Source organism: Saimiri boliviensis, chromosome 15 (genome assembly GCF_048565385.1).
Source record: "Saimiri boliviensis isolate mSaiBol1 chromosome 15, mSaiBol1.pri, whole genome shotgun sequence".
Taxonomy (NCBI): domain Eukaryota; kingdom Metazoa; phylum Chordata; class Mammalia; order Primates; family Cebidae; genus Saimiri; species Saimiri boliviensis.
In genome coordinates, this window is record NC_133463.1 from 5,023,205 (window position 1) to 5,041,794 (window position 18,590).

General features: G+C 38.1%; 1 protein-coding gene across 3 annotated transcripts in view; it reads left to right on the forward strand.

The window, feature by feature from the left end:
- Positions 1-18,590, forward strand: part of SNTG1 (syntrophin gamma 1) — a 756,922-nt gene that overhangs the window by 464,037 nt on the left and 274,295 nt on the right. For all 3 annotated transcript variants that reach the window (XM_074386645.1, XM_074386647.1, XM_074386646.1), the window contains 3 exons: positions 6,893-6,950; positions 8,139-8,182; positions 8,270-8,311. In XM_074386645.1, the coding sequence (XP_074242746.1) occupies positions 6,893-6,950; positions 8,139-8,182; positions 8,270-8,311 (144 nt within the window). The remainder of the gene's footprint in view (positions 1-6,892; positions 6,951-8,138; positions 8,183-8,269; positions 8,312-18,590) is intronic.

An 18,590-nucleotide genomic window follows, 5' to 3' on the forward strand; every position in this document is an offset into this window, starting at 1 on the left:
GGCCCACGTGAGCTCATGCTGCACATGGAGAAGCTGACGCCTTGACCAGGGAGGCAACACGCACAGGCTGACTCTTACTCTCGCATTCCCATCTCCCAGTTTTGATGAATTATTTGTCCTCAAGTTCTAGAGTGAAAAGAAATTCTTTTTTAACCTCTGGGGAGAATGCCCATTCCTGGACTGTGCTACTTTCTCTGCCTTCCTGTCTTGTGCTACGGTTATTCTTTCATTGCTGTTTAGCAAATACAGAAGGCTCAAAGGAGTAATTGCTAATATGTATGCTTCACTTACTAAGTGCCTGCCAAATGTAATGAGGTGAAATTTGGAGGGCACAACACACACATTTACATCAGGGCCTCTGTCGTCTTCAAGTGAAGCAAACTCCTACTCTAGACCCTCAAAGGAGAGAGCGATGCCACCTCCCTCTCTGATCAGAACCCTTGCAGGGCTTTAGGCACCGCGCTAACTCCTGCTCCCAGCCCTCCAGCCTTCCTTGCTTACCCACGCTGTTCTTTCTTTCAGGCTGCCTTTGAGAGGCATCCTCACACCTGCTGTAACTTTTGGTATTTTTTGAGAGTGATTTAAGTTTCTTCCTGCCTGTTATGATTTAATTTTCCTTGATTGAGACATATCTCTCAAAAACCACACACTAGTGTTTTCTTTTTCCCCCGTGTATTAATTTGTACATCAGTTTAAAAAAATCAAACTCTTCTATTTACTTTTTACAAAAATGTCCACAGAAAGCCCTATCTGGGATTTCCCCAAAACTGGACAAAAAGAATCATTAAATTTTCAACTCAATTGCACATTCTGTTGTCTGTTCTTAGGCAGAAACTACCCCTTTGAAGCGGTAGATTCAGCAGGCTGGTGTCATTCTGCACATGGCCTCGAGCCTGGCTGCTTTTCCCTGCCTGCAGCGCCATTTCTACCTGCATTCCCTGGTTCTTCACCCAGCCCCACCAACTCCTGTCTCCTTCCCCTCCCAAGTGCCCGTCCTCTGATCTGGACCATCCAGAGCCTTGGCATTTATGGAGGCAGCAAACCACATTGCCATGTGTGTACCAATGCAACAATCCTGCGTGATCTGCACATGTACCCAGAACCTAAAGTACAATTAAAAAAAATAAAAAATAACTGTAATAGTTTCCTCAACTACATCTGCAGAAATCAACAAATTTTCACATCGTACGATCCAATATTATCGTATTTTGCCTTCTTCTTATGGAAATTATCATAGGGATAATTATGTTAAAACAAACCATCATCTTGTCCTTGCAAGGCTTTTATTTATCTCTCATATCTTTTAAAATCCAATATTATCTATTTGCACATTATTAAATTATATTTCTGATCATTACCATTTAAAAAATTACCTTTGGGGTAAAGGATGTTTTAAATATTATTACTATAAAAATATTTTACGCAGTATTTTCCAACAAACACAACTTTCTTATGGAAATCATAAATTATCTCGGTCCATTAAATAAATGTATGCAATCAAAAGTGGTTTCTCTTCGGAAGCTTTAACACTGTAGCAATCCAAAATATACTTATAATCATTATTACTTTAAATCATCTTCTCATTTATAAATAATTGCTAATATTTATGCCCCACTTATTAAGTGCCAGATTCTGAGGTACATACTTTATATTTTATTTAACTTGCCTTTATTATTCAGAGAAGCAGATAACTATTGCTATACTTTCCACAATGAGATTACATGTCAAGAAGTTAAGTAATTCATTATTGGTATAAGAAGTAGGGTTGAACTTCAGTCCCCCGAGAGCTGATGACAGAGTCCTTACTCTTAATAACTATGCTTAGAACTACAAAACCTGGAATAAATTGCCTCAAAATGTTCTACTCAGGGACACAAATCATGTCTCCTCTCTATGCTATTTACATTCTGGTTTATTTAAAACTGAAATAAGGCCAGGCGCCGTGGTTCACACCTGTAATCCTAGCACTCTGGGAGGCCGAGGCAAGGGAATAACTTGAGGTCAGGAGTTCGAGACTAGCCTGACCAACATGGTGAAACCTCATCTCTACTAAAAATATATCTAAAAAAATATCCAGGTGTGGTAGCGCATGCCTGTAGTCTCAGCTACTCAGAAAGCTGAGGCAGAAGAATTCCTTGAACTCAGGAGATGAAAGTTGCAGTGAGAGATCGCACCACTGCACTCCAGCCTGGGTGACAGAGTGAGACTCTGTCTCAAAGAAAATAAAAATAAAATAAAATAAAATAAAACCCAAATAAATGGATCAAAATGACCAAGATCAAGTAAGCAATTTTGTAAGACAAAGGGTTGAGTACTAATTTTCCAAATAAAATATATCTTATAATAAAGGTATGCCTTTTAACTTGTTAGTGATGTCTGGGCAAAAATATTTAAATAACGACTGTTGTTATAAGTGCATGGACATGCTTGTGTACATTTTTCTGCATTCTGCTTCCCGTTATTTTTACTCAAATCCGATTAGCTTGTTTTCACCATAGACAAAGTGATTATGTCCATTTCCATCATAAAAGTAGATAACAGGCAGACAGAAAAGCTTACCTTAAGGATTATGAATTAGTCCCAATAATTAGTTGAAAGCAGTAGTCAATTATCATTTCAAAGATTATTACTTTTTTTTATTAAATAACTTTATTGAGATATAATTCCAATACCATATAATTTACCCATTTAAAGTGTGCAATTAAATTGTTTTTAGTCTATCCGCAGATCTGTGCAACTATGATGACACTCGATTTTAGAACATTCTATCACTTTCAGAAGAAATCCCGGATTATTCATCACCGTTTCATCCCCATCTCCCCTACTTCAGCCCCGAGCAACAACCATTTCTCTATTTTAGACTATCATATGAAGACAATCATATATCATGTGAAAATTTTTTTTGCCATTATTTTTTTACCAAAATTAAGCTAAGTATGTTGGCAGATAAAGGGAGCATCCCGAAGGATGATGGCACTTGCCTGTACTCCTCCAGTGATACTATTTAAGCGCCTCTTCTGTAGTTGTTCATTCCAGCCCTTAACTCTAATTACTGTTATTCTCTGCTTATGAGTAGTTTCTTTTCTCTAAATGGAAAAATAATGGTTAGCCGTATGGATCTTCCCTGCACCGCCATGCCCGTAATATGACTGATTAATTAACTGATTGAATAGTAATAACATTGAACTAAACAGATTATTGGGCAAGACTCCCGATGCTCTAAAAGCATTCGAGGTTTTATTTGGTGGTATTTCACAGTAATGCTGATAAAAATCATTGTGTAGCGTCCTTCTCAAAATGCTTTAGATGAGATTTCATATCCTTCTTCGGATAGAACTAGCTATAAAATCCACTATACTTTGTAAAAAGAATGTTACAAAGTTGAACGATGTATGTGTGAATGCTACCAGAGCTGTGCTTTAGAACACTGCCTCCTTTTTCCTAGTCTTGGATTTCTCCATAAGCTGAAAATAACAGTGCTCAGCTAATTCAAGCGTTCTCTAAACCAGAGCCGCAGCCCCACCCAGGAGTGCCTTGGAAAGAAGATGGTGATGAAAGCCTTGCCCTGATCTCAGGCCATTTACATTCCAGTGAGAAAGTAGACTTTCATCAAATTGTTACCTAAACAAATGTAAATCACAGACACGATCCAATGCTACATAACTGAATTATTTCAAGTAAGGAGACACTGAAGGAGGGGGCTTGAAGTCAAAATTTCAAAATTGGAGAGTTTTTTTCTGGTTACGAGGGAAGGAGGAGCATACCAGGCCGGAGAACAGTGAGTGCTGGACTCCTTCAGGCTCAGGGCGATGGAGGTCCAGGAGCTGCTCTGGAGGAGAGGCTGTTTAGAGATTTTCATTATTATTCCAGTGTCACGGAAGTCTGTCACCTGTTTTAAATGAGGCAAGCCACATAATTTAATTATTGACTGGAAAACCTTAAATTTCCCTATTTCGGTCCTGAACTAAATCTAATTAACTATGACAGCTGAGCTGCTCACATTTTCTTCAGTAATGAAGGGAGTATAATTTTGAGTTTTAATTTTATCTTCTGAGTTTTGTCTTAAAATTTAGTAATTACTAAAGTCATTTCCAGAAATTAATTTAGAAAGTGTGTCAGAGCTCCAAATGTCTAATTTAAAAGAAAGAAAGAAAGAAAAAACAACAACAACAAAAAAAAAACAAAAAAAAACAAAAACAAAAACAAAAAACAGGCCAGGCATATGGCTCACACCTGTAATCCCAGCACTTTAGGAGGCCGAGGCAGGAGGCTCATCCAAGGTCAGGAGTTCAAGATGAACCTGGCCAACAAGGTGAAATCCCGTCTCTACAAAAATACAAAAAATTAGTTGAGCATGACAGTGGGTGCCTGTAATTCCAGGTACTCAGGAGGCTGAGGTGGGAGAATAGCTTGAACTGGGAAGTGGAGGTTGCAATGAGTCAAGATCGCACCATTGCACTCCAGCCTGGGAACAGAGTGAGATTCCATCTCAAAAAACTAAAATAAAATGAAAACAGAAAACCAAAAACCATGTTTGGATTCAAACCATTTCAAATCTTAGGATGTATTACATATAAAAGAAAAATGACGGTAAAATAAAGGTTAATTACATTTTTGCATTTCAAAGATAGATATCGTATTATACTATACTCTGGGTAACTGAAACCATAGAAAGTGAAACACAGATAAGCAGGGGATTACTGTACACATCTGGGTATTGAAGAAAGAATGGGATTATTGAGTCAACCCTCAGAAAATCTCTATATCTTTTCTATGGACACCAAGAATAGGTTTCCCAATGTATTGCCACGGTAACTTGCATTAATAATCTATGCATTGAAAAAAAAATTTGAGTTCAGTAGTAGAATGAGAGAAAAGGGTGAAACGCAAAACAGCTAAAGGAAAATACTCATAACAGCCTCACTGATGAGACCAGCAAAATCATTGTTGCTCCCCATCTCAAAATATCTGAATCACAGTATCTGATGTTTCATCTTTTAATTCTACCTAAAAGTTCATTAGTTAATGATTAATTTGAGTTAACCAGCTTGTTCCTTCTAAAAAACGGAGATGCATCCTTAATATCCTTTCTAATTTCCGAGTTTCTCAAGAAGCTGTCAGTGACCTTAGGATTGTCCTGGAAAAGCCATAGACTTCATTCATTCATTCATTTATTCAATTCAACAAACATTTCAAAGATAAATCTGATATTATTCCAAGCACTGGGATTACATCAATGCACAAAACAAACTACCAAGAAACATCTGTGCCCTCAAGAAATCTGCATTCTACTTAGGGATGAGGAGGAGAAAGAAAACTATTAATAAGTGTAAGAAATGAATAAATAGCATCTTAGAAGCTGATGACTCTAATGGGACAGAACAGAGCAGATAATAGGGGACCGGGAATTTGGAGTCTTAACTCATAAATATTAAGGGTCTTAGATGGGATTAGTCCTAATCTTATTTACAACTCTAATGCTATGTGAGTTTCCTCATAAATCTTAATAGATGGGCTGTGTTAGCATAATAGCCATCCTTTATTCAGAGTTTGCTGTGTGCTAAATGAGCACTTAATTTCCACTGTACTATAAGCCACAAATCACTATTTCTCCTCAGACCAGAGGCAATGTCATCTTACACACAGTCACTGCTTGTTAGGGACACAGACCGAAAAGCAGAACAAGTAGAAGCCGTTTGTAACCTAGGCCAGTGACTTCCCCCACAGAGCTGAGGGGTGAGGTGCATGAATATCGGGTTGCTGTGAAATAGTGAGGAAAAGGGAGTTTAGCAATGGATTTGAAATTCAGTGTGAGCAGGACAGTTTTCATTATCTTAATTATCACATTTCTTCCTAATATTCTGGAAGTGTTAAGTACTCTACTTGCCAAGAAAAAAAAAAGTAAATATTTCTGCTTTTCTACAAAACTATTGACCATTTTATATTTAAGTATACTGGCAATTAAGTGTTAAAAATGGGCATGCAGGGGAAAAAATATCTCCTTTAAAATCATTTTTTTTTGTACTAGAAAAAAGGAGCTTAGGTGGTTTACATATTCTGGAGATACAACAACCTCAATGGAATTCAGAGCGTCCTTTCAACGAGCCTGTGTTAAAAGTTTTATGCTTCTTTTTTTCTATGACATTTTATTCTTTTATGTACTGATTTCATTTTTCAACCTTCTCAATTCTGCAGTAAGGAGACGAGATTTCTGTTCAGCTTTTAAGGATTTATCTTATTTTCTTTCATGTAAGTTTAGTTTACTTATCTTTCTTTTTTCATATCTCATTTGGTCAAATAAAAAATAGTACTACTACAATATTCTTGGCAGTATGATTTGTTTACTATGTGCTTTCACACAAAGAAGAATTCAATAGTGAGGAAGGAAATGCAGATGAATCTCTGGTTTTCATGCATATGCACATTCTGATTTTGTTTATCCATTTGTGCAGGTAAAAGTCTCTCTGCTTTCTTAGCATCCCAAGGGGTCACTGTTCCACCAAGAGCCCTTAGCTGCCAGCACAGAATAACTTAGCAGGATAACAGAAATACATAATTATATGGTGTTTGGAATCCTTAATAAGAATTTCTATAACAGGCCGCACTGTTAAACATTGAAGAGAATGACTCTCTAAATATGTAATCAATATTTGTTGATAAATGAAAACTTTCAAATTTAATTGCTATTATTGGATGTCCCAGCAAAATCCTAAAGAGATTGATCATTTTCATGAGATCACTGTCTACTTAGTGGAGAAAGAACACAAGTTTATTTAAATTCTGCCTCGTGTCCACTTAACATTTCCTTCAGAGCCTGCATGGTTTCTCAGCTAAAAGCAGCATATTTTTTTTTTTTTTATAAAAAGTACAATATATGATTTTCTCTTTTCAGGGAGGAGCGGAACATAACATTCCAGTTGTCGTTTCAAAAATCTCCAAGGAGCAAAGAGGTAACGTGTTTAGAGAATTGTATTCCAGCCATTTTATTTGTAAGGCATTGTTTTTGAAGTGTGAGATAATATTTAAGAACCATAAATCGGCCGGGCGAGGTGGCTCACGCCTGTAATCCCAGCACTTTGGGAGGCCGAGGTGGGTGGATCACGAGGTCAAGAGATCGAGACCATCCTAGTCAACATGGTGAAACCCCATCTCTACTGAAAATACAAAAAATTAGCTGGGCATGATGGCAGGTGCCTGTAATCCCAGCTACTCAGGAGGCTGAGGCAGGAGAATTGCTTGAACCCAGGAAGCAGAGGTTGCTGTGAGCTGAGATCACGCCATTGCACTCCAGCCTGGGTAACAAGAGCGAAACTCTGCCTCAAAAAGAAAAAATAAAAATAAAAATAAATAAATAAATAAATAAAAAAGAAAAGAAAAGAACCATAAATCAGGATCTGATTGACTGGCTCCAGCCTCCCCACCTTCAGGCGTTAGTGGCTGATTCTGCTTCCTAAGTCATTGCCCTGTGTCCTCCTGTGGGGAAGAACTTCTCTCACAGAAGGGGCACAAGGATGAAAATAGAAACCTCCGAAAGTAGGTATGAGATTGGGACTGCACAGCTTTTCAGGTGTTTTATTAAACCAACAAACATACAGAACTAACGATAACAAGTCCCATCAAGTAAAGACAATTTTAGGTATCTGTTTTCAGTTCTCATGCACGGTTTTACTCAGCGAACGATTCATATGAAACTGTAGGGAAAATAATGGAGACAGAAAGCAGATGTGTCAAAAACCGAAATTAGTAAAACAATGTAATGTTTCAGTACGAACTTGGAACCAATTCCATAGCTGATGGATTGAATGTCTGTGTCTTAAACTTTTTCACAGAGACCTAATAATCGTAAGTGCATGAGAAAATGTGGTCATCTACCCTTAGAAGAGTGACTAATGTTTGGCAACTGTTAGGTCTGCAAAAGTTAAAGTCAATGGAAATATCTCTGTATGTGTTTCAATAATTAGGCTGAATCATATTGTTTGGAATTTCCATTTCTTTGTATATCTTTTAAGATGCTAACCATAAAAAACCCTTACTTCTCTGTTTATAGGTTTTATCTTTATTAATTAAAAGCCCTTTCATCTGTATAACAAAAACAGTCAATGCATTATCAACTGTGCTTTTTCGTTTTTCATTTACAGCGGAGCTTTCGGGCTTACTTTTTATTGGAGATGCAATCCTACAGGTATACATTTTGTCATTATATATGCTGTCTAACATCAAATCAATTTACAGTATGCCATGGGAAACTGTGCTTTTCTTTTCATTGCAGATAAATGGCATTAATGTGAGAAAATGCAGACATGAAGAAGTGGTGAGTTTTCTTTTTCCTGATGTCGTAATGTTCACCATGTGCAAATAAGAATGTAGTGCATTGCTAAAAACTGTCATTCCGTTCATTAGGCAGATATGACATTTATTCAGTGTGTTATCAAATTTTCAAATGTTCTCTTAATTGATTTTTTAAAATTAGAAATAGATTAATGAGTCCTTTCAAGGATGAAGTGTGTTTTGAAGAATTCTTACTTATGGATGGTCATTTTCTGTGTTTTTACAGTTTTTATATCCACCCCTACCAGTCAGCATCCACTAAATATACCACTGGGTGAAACAGATCTCTAAATCTCTGTAGATGTTTAAAAGCTGAAACCGTACATTTATGCCCGTAGAATCTCACACAGTACACTCGGCTCTTCCTATTCATGCGATTTCACATGGGCAGATTCTACCAACCATCCATAGTAAATATTTGGGGAAGAACAATAAGAAATAACAACTAATAATAAAAATAATACAAAGCAATATAACAACTATCATATAGTATTTACATTATAATAGATATTACAAGTTATCTAAAGATGAATTTGGGCATACAGGAGGATGTACATAGTTTATATGTGTTGTACTGGCCTGAGCATAGAAAGTCAACACCAAGACAAAAGTATGCCAAATTGCAGGGTCTTTATTGACAGCGGCCACGGAGGACTGGCGTGTCTCCAACCCAGGTGAGGGGCTCCGGACATTCCAGTGGATTCCTGGGCGAAGATGAGGGTGAGGGGCTCCGGATACTCCGAGGGCCAGGGGACTTTTGACATTCTGATTGTTACTTAAGAGGTTCACAGAAGTCCAGATTAGCATTTGCTTACACATTGTCTGGGTAGGGTGGAAATTACAGTCATGGATTTGGACTGCTTGCCTGTCACATTTGAGTTACAGAGAGCAGTTTCAATAGAAAGCCGAGGTATGCAGTTTTATGGGGCCTTTACCACGTCACATATGCAAATAGTATAACATTTTATATAAAGGTCTTGAGCATCCATGGTGTAGGTATCCTCTGAGGTTTTTCCTGGAACCAATCCCCCTCAGATAGATTACCTAGGAACAAATGTAAAGGCATATAAAGACTGCATGTGTGTGAATGTGTGTGTTTGTGTGTGCAAGTGTATGTTGAGAGAGTGAGAGAGGAGAGCACCTTAAACTCAAGGCAGACAGGTTTAGCACTAGACAGAGTAGTCATCCAGTTCTACTGCGATATTTTCTTAGATTTGTAAATCTGCAGATTCCCGAGTCCTGGAATTAGAGATTCTAATTAAGCAGGTTTGGGTGGGCCCAGGGATGTGGATTTTAGCAACCAACCTAAGTGGTTCCATTATTGGTGGCCTCTAAGCTAAACTTGCAGAGAAACTGAAAGCTTAAGGAACTTCTGTTGAGGGTGGTGAAATGACATTAAAAAAATAGAAAAAGGAACAGGACTGTGGTAGATGTTCTGGGACATGTCTGTCGTGGTTGATTAAATACCATTGTAAAACCTCACTGATTTCTCTAACAGCTCCTATGAGAAATACTAGTGGAGAAATTGTATTTAAAAGTTAATACTCAAAGGTCAAAGGAAATAAGAAACACTGTAGGCCTTTCACTTGTCACGGCTCTAGTTTATTTGGTTTTTGGACAGAATGCTCCTCTGTTAAAAGCTATTTGAAGAAAACTATGTTGATACATTTCAAATCTCAGAGCCCCAACCTCAAGTGTCTGTGAAAAGCCACACTGCGGAAGTGCTGATAGGAAGGAGGGTTTTTAATTAGGAACACTTCGCATAACTAATCAAGGTATTTTAGTATTTGACACTTGTCTTTGTCTTCTTACAATCTTATTTGAGCCATGCTCTTGCCACTCTGTGCTTAACTTCATGTAAAATATACGTATTTCAAGTCTCAAGTTCCCTACCAATATGTGCAGAGAAAAGTAATATTTTAGAACAAATTTGTAAACAAGTGAGAAACCGGCACAGCACAGAGCCTTCTATTTTGCAGATTCCTGTGTAAATTTTAAATATACTCACAGAAGCAAAGCTGCTTGTAACTTGACTCTTTTTTCCAAAGTACAAAGTGATTTTAAACTCATTATCTAGGGAGTAAAAACAAGTGCATTCTCTTTTAGAACCACATGCTGTTAGACAGAATGCAATTTGCCTTTCAGAGGCAGGCAGCATGCTTAGACAAACTGAGATGGAGCTTTGATTAAACAGATTAGTGCGGCATGAAAGATTAGAATGCGCTGATAATTCCACTTCTGAATGGTGCTCATTCTGTTATAAAGGAAAGAAATTTAGGATTGTATTGCAAATTGTATGTGGTCCTTCAGAATACACTTTTATTTTTTTTCTGAGAAGCTTAACTCTACCAGCTTTGAAATATGGGTACCAACATTTTTATTTATTTCAAATCTTTGACTTTCTGACAGCTATTAGATGCTTTGCTCTCGCTGCTTATTAGCTAAAGCCAATAGACTGACACCTCAGTAGAGCAGAGAAGCTAATTAAATGTTTGATAATAAGCCTGCAAGGGCAGAAAAAGGTATAACAAGCTGAGAGAATGTAGGTGGTTTGGAACAAGCATGCTGATATTCCACATTTCTTATTTCAAATAGCACGTTGTTATGCCACATTCCTTGTAAAATACCAAATTCAGAAACAAATTGGGCAGGTATGAAAGCATGTTGTTTGTGCACGTAACTTTTGTTTTATGCGCCTACTCTATTCCTTGATGTTAGAAATTCTGCATTCAGCCTGTAATCCGCTTTACTGTCAGGCTTCAACAGTGTAAATGCTACTTTTGTGTTTGCGTTATCAGGTTTGCTTGATATAGAAGGGGGATTTTACATTGTCCACTGTGGGTGCTCAGTAGATTTTTGAATGGGGTTCTGTAACGAAATACCGAGAATTAGATCCCTGAAGCATTTGCATCTACTGTATATATTTCTCATGGGGCCAGTATGGGAGTATAGTAGGTGAATTCCCGGCTTCACTCACATCACCGACTGCATTCTTGCTGGAAGACTGTTAAGGAAGAGAAACCCGCAGCTTCCTCATGAAGGGAAAGTAGACCCAGTGCCCAGCACTGCTTGGCATGCAGCCTGGTGGCCACATAGGGCCTCAGTCCTGAGAAACAACTCTATGCAGATACCAGCTCAACCATTACTAACATAATAATTTAAGGCAAACAAAATGAACAAACCTTTTCTATCTCTCTGATATATATTCATAAGAATGAACCACCAATAAATGTTACAGGAATGAATGAGATTAACATATGTGAAACTCCAAGCATACACCTGGCAATTAAGCAGTCATACATTATTTTGATGCCACCCAATGGCACCGCTCACATACTGCTGTTCTTCTCAATGTTCCCTCTCCGTGGGCACTGCCGAGTCAAGGTAGGAGACTGTCTGATTAGGACCCATGATGGGCCCTGGGGGGTCACACACAGAGCAAGGCGGCTGCTCAGCATCCCATGCTCCCTCCGCCAATTCCAGTGAGACATTGACATGGTCACCCACAGCAAGAGAGGCAACATCCTGTGAAAAATGGGGATTCCTCGCTCATCCTAGCAGCGTGTCTTTTTATTTTCCATGTGAACATGTTTTGGAGATTATGAGTTGTGCCTCCAAGACACCAAAGCCCCACAAAAAAAACAATCTATTGCCACTGCTGATGTTCACATTGTAAGGCCGGCTGCCTCGCAGAGGGTTAAGCAGACACATCCATCTCTCTCTGCACCTGAGAGCTGCCTCATCACCCACGCTCCTTATCCGGCCTTGCCTCATGGCTTCCCGCACCCGCCTCCGCATACCAGACCCAAGCCCACATTCAGCACTAAATTATGTATCCAACCCCGAGCCTGCTGTGGAAAAACCCTGCAGAAAACTTTTGTAAAGAAGCCCCATCAGACCCTGCCTGGCAGCAGGCTGCTCTGTAAGCCCCCGGAAAGTCCGCCTACCCAAGGTCCCGCCCGCCTACCCGTAGCAACTACCTCCAGGCATTTCCTGCTTCTTAATAGCCAATAAAATTACCTTCGCTTTGTTTCCCCAACAGCCAATCAAGGCCCACCTACCCAAGGTCCCGCCCACCTACCCATAGCAACTACCTCCAGGCATTTCCTGCTTCTTAATAGCCAATAAAATTGCCTTTGCTTTGTTTCCCCAACAGCCAATCAAGGCCCACTTACCCAAAGTCCCGCCCACCTACCAATGGCAACCAGTTCCAGGTATTTCCTGCTTCCTGACAGCCATTTTCTACTTCTTAACGGCCAATAAGAATGCCTTCGCTTCGTTTCCCCAATAGTCAATCAATCGCCTTCCTTCCCCATAAAAATCCATGACCTAAACAGCCAGGCGTGACTTCTTTGGCCCCTTCCAGGACCACGGAACCTCTCTGGGGAGCTGAATAAATTATATTCTTATTTGCTTATACTTGCCTCAGTTTCCTCATTTTACCTCACCAATAAATTTTACAAACATTGATGGCAATTTCCTTACCACTGAACCCAAGGCACATTAAGCTGGTGGTTATCTCTGTATCTTGTCATCTGTATTTTTCTTTTGCTTAACAAGCAAACCGATCACATATCAAGAATTGTCTGACTGGCTGGGCATGGTGTCTCAAGCCTGTAATCCCAGCAGTTTGGGAGGCCAAGACGGGCAGATCACTTGAGGCCAGGTGTTCCAGACCAGCCTGGCCAACATAGTGAAACCCTGTCTCTACTAAAAATACAAAAATTAGTTAGGTGTGGTGGCACGTGCCTGTAATCCCAGTTATTTGGGAGGTTGAGGCAGCAGAATTGCTTGAACCCGGGAAGTGGAGGTTGCAGTGAGCTGAGATTGTGCCACTGCACTCCAGCCTGGCAGACAGAGGGAGACCTGTCTCAAATAATACTTATAATAATGAATAAAAAATTGTCTGAGTTCCATCTATGCAAAAAGCAGTGAGACTGGGTACTTTGTGTGAAAAGAAAGAATACACAAGTAACTCTACTGCTGTAACCTTATTGATTTGTGGGCATCACTTCTTTAGATTTTAATAATTGTGTCTACAAAAAATTGAAGAAAACTATTAGGCGGTAATATGAAAACAATATTTATTTACAAAGGTATTTAACATAACAATGATGATCCTCTATCCAATAGAAATAATGCAAATTAAGATTTTACTATATAGCAGCAAAGTGTTTGTTGAATTAAAAAGCATCCTGGTTCTAACAAGATAATCTATTCATATAACTGAAGTTTCTATCTACTAGAGTTTTGAAAGAGTAGATCATTAGGCAAAGCAAGATGGACACACAGTTGATTCCAGAGGCTCCTTTTAAAGGAACATTTCCACTTTCAGACTTGAGATTTGTGGGTTTCCAAAAAATATGTTCATCTCCTTTTTGTTTCTATGATTCTCATGAACAGAATTTATTAGGTAATTTGAATTGCAAATAATTAACACCTAATTCTGAAGTTACGATTGTGAACTAAACTCTAAGAAAACCCCGTAATTCTAAAAGCATAGAAGGAGTAGCTAAAATTATATAATTTAAAATGACACCTTCATACAGTGAAAACAAATGCTGATAAAACCTAATGCAAAAATACTAGTTAAAAGCATTTTTCTTGTTATGATATATGCTTGACTTTATTCAAAACTTCCATTGGAGTAAGAACATACTCTTTTCACTTTAATCAGACAAAAACAATACAAGAGTTATAACAAATCATCTGAAGAAAGGCATAAATTTATATATTGTAACAGTCTGGGAGGTTTTATGTGTCACTAAGGAACATATTTAGGATGTGAGTTGAGCACATAGATCATTTTAGATTAAAATATCATGTGTTTCAAATCATATTTTACCTAACTGCTAACGATTACATTGTTTACAATCTGGAAGCAGGTTTCGGGCTCTAAGTGATTAATACTTCCTTAAGAATTCTAACCATAGTGGATAGTTTTTCTTTGAATTAGCTTTCACCAAGGAAAGCCATACACAATGTAATTTAACTTTTAATATTTCCCAGTGCTCTGGGAAATGTTGAGTGCAAACCCCAAAGGCCAGAAATACTGTTTGCACTACGTCTGCAGTTGAAGAGAAATAAAATATCCTTGTCTTATTTACAGACTTAGCTTTCTATTATTACTTTTAGAAATGCCTTTTTTGCTAGACCAACATGTCTTTCTCCTGCAGAGGTTATACATCTAGACAGCACAGGGGAACTTTAATGACATGCATGCTTGTACTACTGACTGCTGTTTCTTATCAAGTCCTTATTAGTGGTCTTACTTTTTGAGTGACGTTGGACAACTTAGAGAACTGAAAGACCCAGTTTTGCAAAGCTCCATCTAGAATGCTCAGTGAGATGTACATTCTGAGCAGTGCGTGCTCTGCATTTGTCTATCAGTTATAAGCTACCCAGTTGAAACAAAATACTTTCAACTGGGTAGCTTATAAATAGCAGAGGTTTTATTTTTTTTTTTCTTACAGTCATGGAGGCTGGGAAGTCCAAGTTTAAGATGCCAGCAGGCTTGGAGTCCAGTGAGGGCCGCTCTCTGCTTTAATGATGGTGCCTTTTTGCAGCCTCCTCTGGAAGGGATGAAAGCTGGTGGGTCTCCACATGGCAGAAAAATTTTGAAGGGCCAGGCGGCTCTCTGAAGCTCTTTCATGAAAGAATTAATTCTGCTCTTGAAAGTGAAACCCTCATGATTTAATAACTTCTCAAAAGACTCCACCATCTGCCACCATCACAATGGGGATCAAGTTTCAATATAAAATTTGGAGAGACAGAAACATTCAAGCCTTAGCTCCTCCTAATAATAAGACAAAACCAGGCCTGAAGAACCAGTAGGGCCCCCACCAATTTCCTTAGAGAGGAGAGTAAAAACAGGATACATCCCAGCAGGCACAACTATACTAGGACAATCTGGGAAGAGAAAGCTAGCAAGGCAGGTATGGTGTGCCTGCAGTCCCTTCACACATCCTGCAAGGATCTTCTCAGACACTGTCCTGTCCAGGAAGTTGGAATGAGGAATGTGTGTTATACAAATGCCATCATTTTTCACATAGCTGACATTTTATTTTCAAAATAATCAGCTGATCAAGCCAAGGAGAACAAACCATACGAGGATGGAGGTGTTTTAAGGCAAGGTAAAAGTTTTGTCACACTTTCCGCTGTGTGACGTTGACAAAGGGCATCAATCTCCCTGGCCCTCGTTTCACTCATCTGAAAGATTAAGAGTTTGAAGTAGATTATTGCTTATGTCTTTTTCAGCTAAAATGTTCAGTTTGTTCACTGTCAAAGACAAACATTTGTTAAAGCCCACAGAGCTGCAGCACACAAAGAGGAACCTATAATCGGCCTCACCCTGGGCCTCGCTGGATGACAACACAGGCACATGCTCAGCAATGATCACAAATGCACCACGCCGAGGCAAGATCTTAACACGAGGGAAACTCTTTGTATCCCTGACTCTTTCTGAATTCTCTGTCAAAAGACAACTTTAAGGCCTTTCCAAGGGGTAAAGCTACAATCTTAAGCAAATGGATACAGAGATGTGAGATTAGACAGAATGTTTTTACTTCTTTCTCTCCCCTTTTGAAACACTTTTTGTATGACGATAAATAATTCTTTAAAGGTAAAGATAATACAGATAAAAGAGAAGGAGAAGAGAAAACAGTAGGCGAGGGTTGTTGGCAGTTTTATTTAAGAGTGGAGAGCAGGCACACAAGAGGAGAGGCGTCTAAACAGCCAAAGGGCTGCAGCCAAAAGCACTGTCTGGCGAACATCCCCACTGCAGACCTCAGATGGGAATCGCGGATGGGAGTGTTGACAGGAAGGGTTGACGAGGTGTAGCCAAGAACACGCAATCGAATTGGACTTCAAGAGGCTCTGAGTATTCAGCCCCAGGAACTGCCGTCAATACAGTGAGATGTACATTCTGGGCAGTAAGAGCTCTGCGTTTGTCCTTTCAACTCTCAGAACACTGGCAGCCGGTTTCACCACTCAGAGAAGAGGTGAGAGGATGCCTTTTAGTGAAATTGATCTAACAGAAATGATCCACAAATAATAGGTTTGGATTTTCCTGGTGCAAACAGGGTTCACCCTAAACCCCACGGTGGAGCCCAATGGATAAACCATGCGTCCTGTACCTAATGCTGTCAATTTGCTTTTCAGTGTCTCACTCTCAAATATTTTGTGATACCAAAGGATCATCAAGATTTGAGGAAAATGATGCATATCAAAGGCAGAGGCTAAAACAATAATAATAAAAAAAAATCGAGGAAACAGACAAAGGAAGGTTTATTAAACAAAAGGTTTTTACACTGTAATGTTTTCCGATAGATGGTGAAAATTAATTTGTAAATGAATTAATACTACCATTATATATAAAAGAAACATGCAGAAGAAGATCAAGAGCTCTTGGATATTAAAACGTTGATATCCGTTTTTAAAAATTAGATTACAAAAAAGTTGGGAAACATCTCGAAATGGAATAAAGTTGCAAACAAGAAGGTTATATGATAGACCAAGAATATGAGAGATACTCTATTTGATCATTTTTACGTTGAACCAATATTATTCAGAAATAAAATACTACATGAAATAAAAGGAACATCCATTAACAAAAGAATGACACAAGAAAAATATCCAGACTTCTTGTATCTGTTTTCCAATAGAAACACAATACCAAGTAACAGAAAATAATTTTTAAAAAGCATGTTACATGTTGATCCTTGTCATGAAGCAGCATCACATTTTGATATTACTTTGCCTTTCCCTAATGACTAAGAATATTAAACAACTTTTCTTGTCTTTATTGTATATTCCTATACCGCTTTTATTAACTGTGTCCACTTCTTCCTATTTCTAAGAGTTTGTGTGATCTGGCTATAAGGTAGATATACAATTCACAAATACCTTTTTGTAGTCTGTGACTTAGTCTCAATTACTTAATGGTGTTTTTTTGAAGCTCAAAGGTATTGGCTGTTATGAAGTCTACTTTATCAATATTTTAAAATTTGTGCCTTTGGGGTCTTAATAAATCTTTTCCTAATCTAAGGCCATGCAGACTTACTGCCATGTCTTATTTTAATGGTTTTATAGATTTAACTCCTGTATTTATGTCTAGGTTCAATTTTCAGTTAATTTTTGTATATGGTAAGGTAAGGTGTCCCATTTATTGAGAAGACTATTCTTTTCTATTACATTGCCTTGACACTTCTGTTGAAAATGAATTGCCCTAAATGTTAGACTTTATTTCCAAATTCTTAATGCTGTTCCATTAAGTTATTCACATGCACTTACACTAATGTTACATTCTTGATTCTTGTCACCTCATACTATGTTTTGAAATTAAACATTATAAGCCCTCAAACTTTGTTCTCTTTATATCTGATTTTTAATCAAACTGTTTATATTAGAATGGTTTTAGTTTTTATTTTTTCATTTGAGTGTTTTTGAATCATGATCCCAAGAGAGGAAGTAATTAAAATAAAAAGATTGAAATATACATTTATTTTGAATTTTTATATATTTTTCTCCAAATGAAATATACCCTTTTTTACACATAATGATATATATATATATATATATATATATATATATATATATATATATTTTTTTTTTTTTTTTTCCAACTTTTACTTTAGATTGTGGAGGTAGATGTGCAGGTTTGTTACCTGGATATATTGCATATTGCTGAGGTTTGCGGTATGAAACATCCATTGCTCAGGTCTTGAGCATATTACTCAGCAATCAGTTGTTCAGGTCTTGTGCCGTTCCTTCCCTCCTGCCTCAGCGTCTAGTGCTTCCATCTTTGTGTCCGTGAGTACCCAGTGTTTAGCTCCCTCTTATAAGTGAGAACATGTGGTCTTCGGTTTTCTATTCCTGTATTATTGCACTTGGGATCATAGCCTCCAGCTGCATTCCTGTTGCTAGAACAGACACAATTTAGTTCTTTTATCCTGCCATATAACGTTTCATAGTGTATATGTGCCACATTTTCTTTATCTAATCCACCATTGATTCCATGGCTGTGCTACTGTGAGTGGTGCTGCAGTGAACAGGTGAGTGCACGTGTCTTTTCTGTGAAATGAAAATTTTATTTTCGGTATATACCCAGTAATTTGAATGCTGGGTCAAATGGTAGCTATATTTAAAATTTTGGGGGAAACCTGAAACCGCTTTCCACAGTGGCCAAACTAATTTACATTCCCATCACAGTGTATAAGCATTCCCCTTTCTCTGCAGCCGTTATTAATAGCCATTCTGACTGG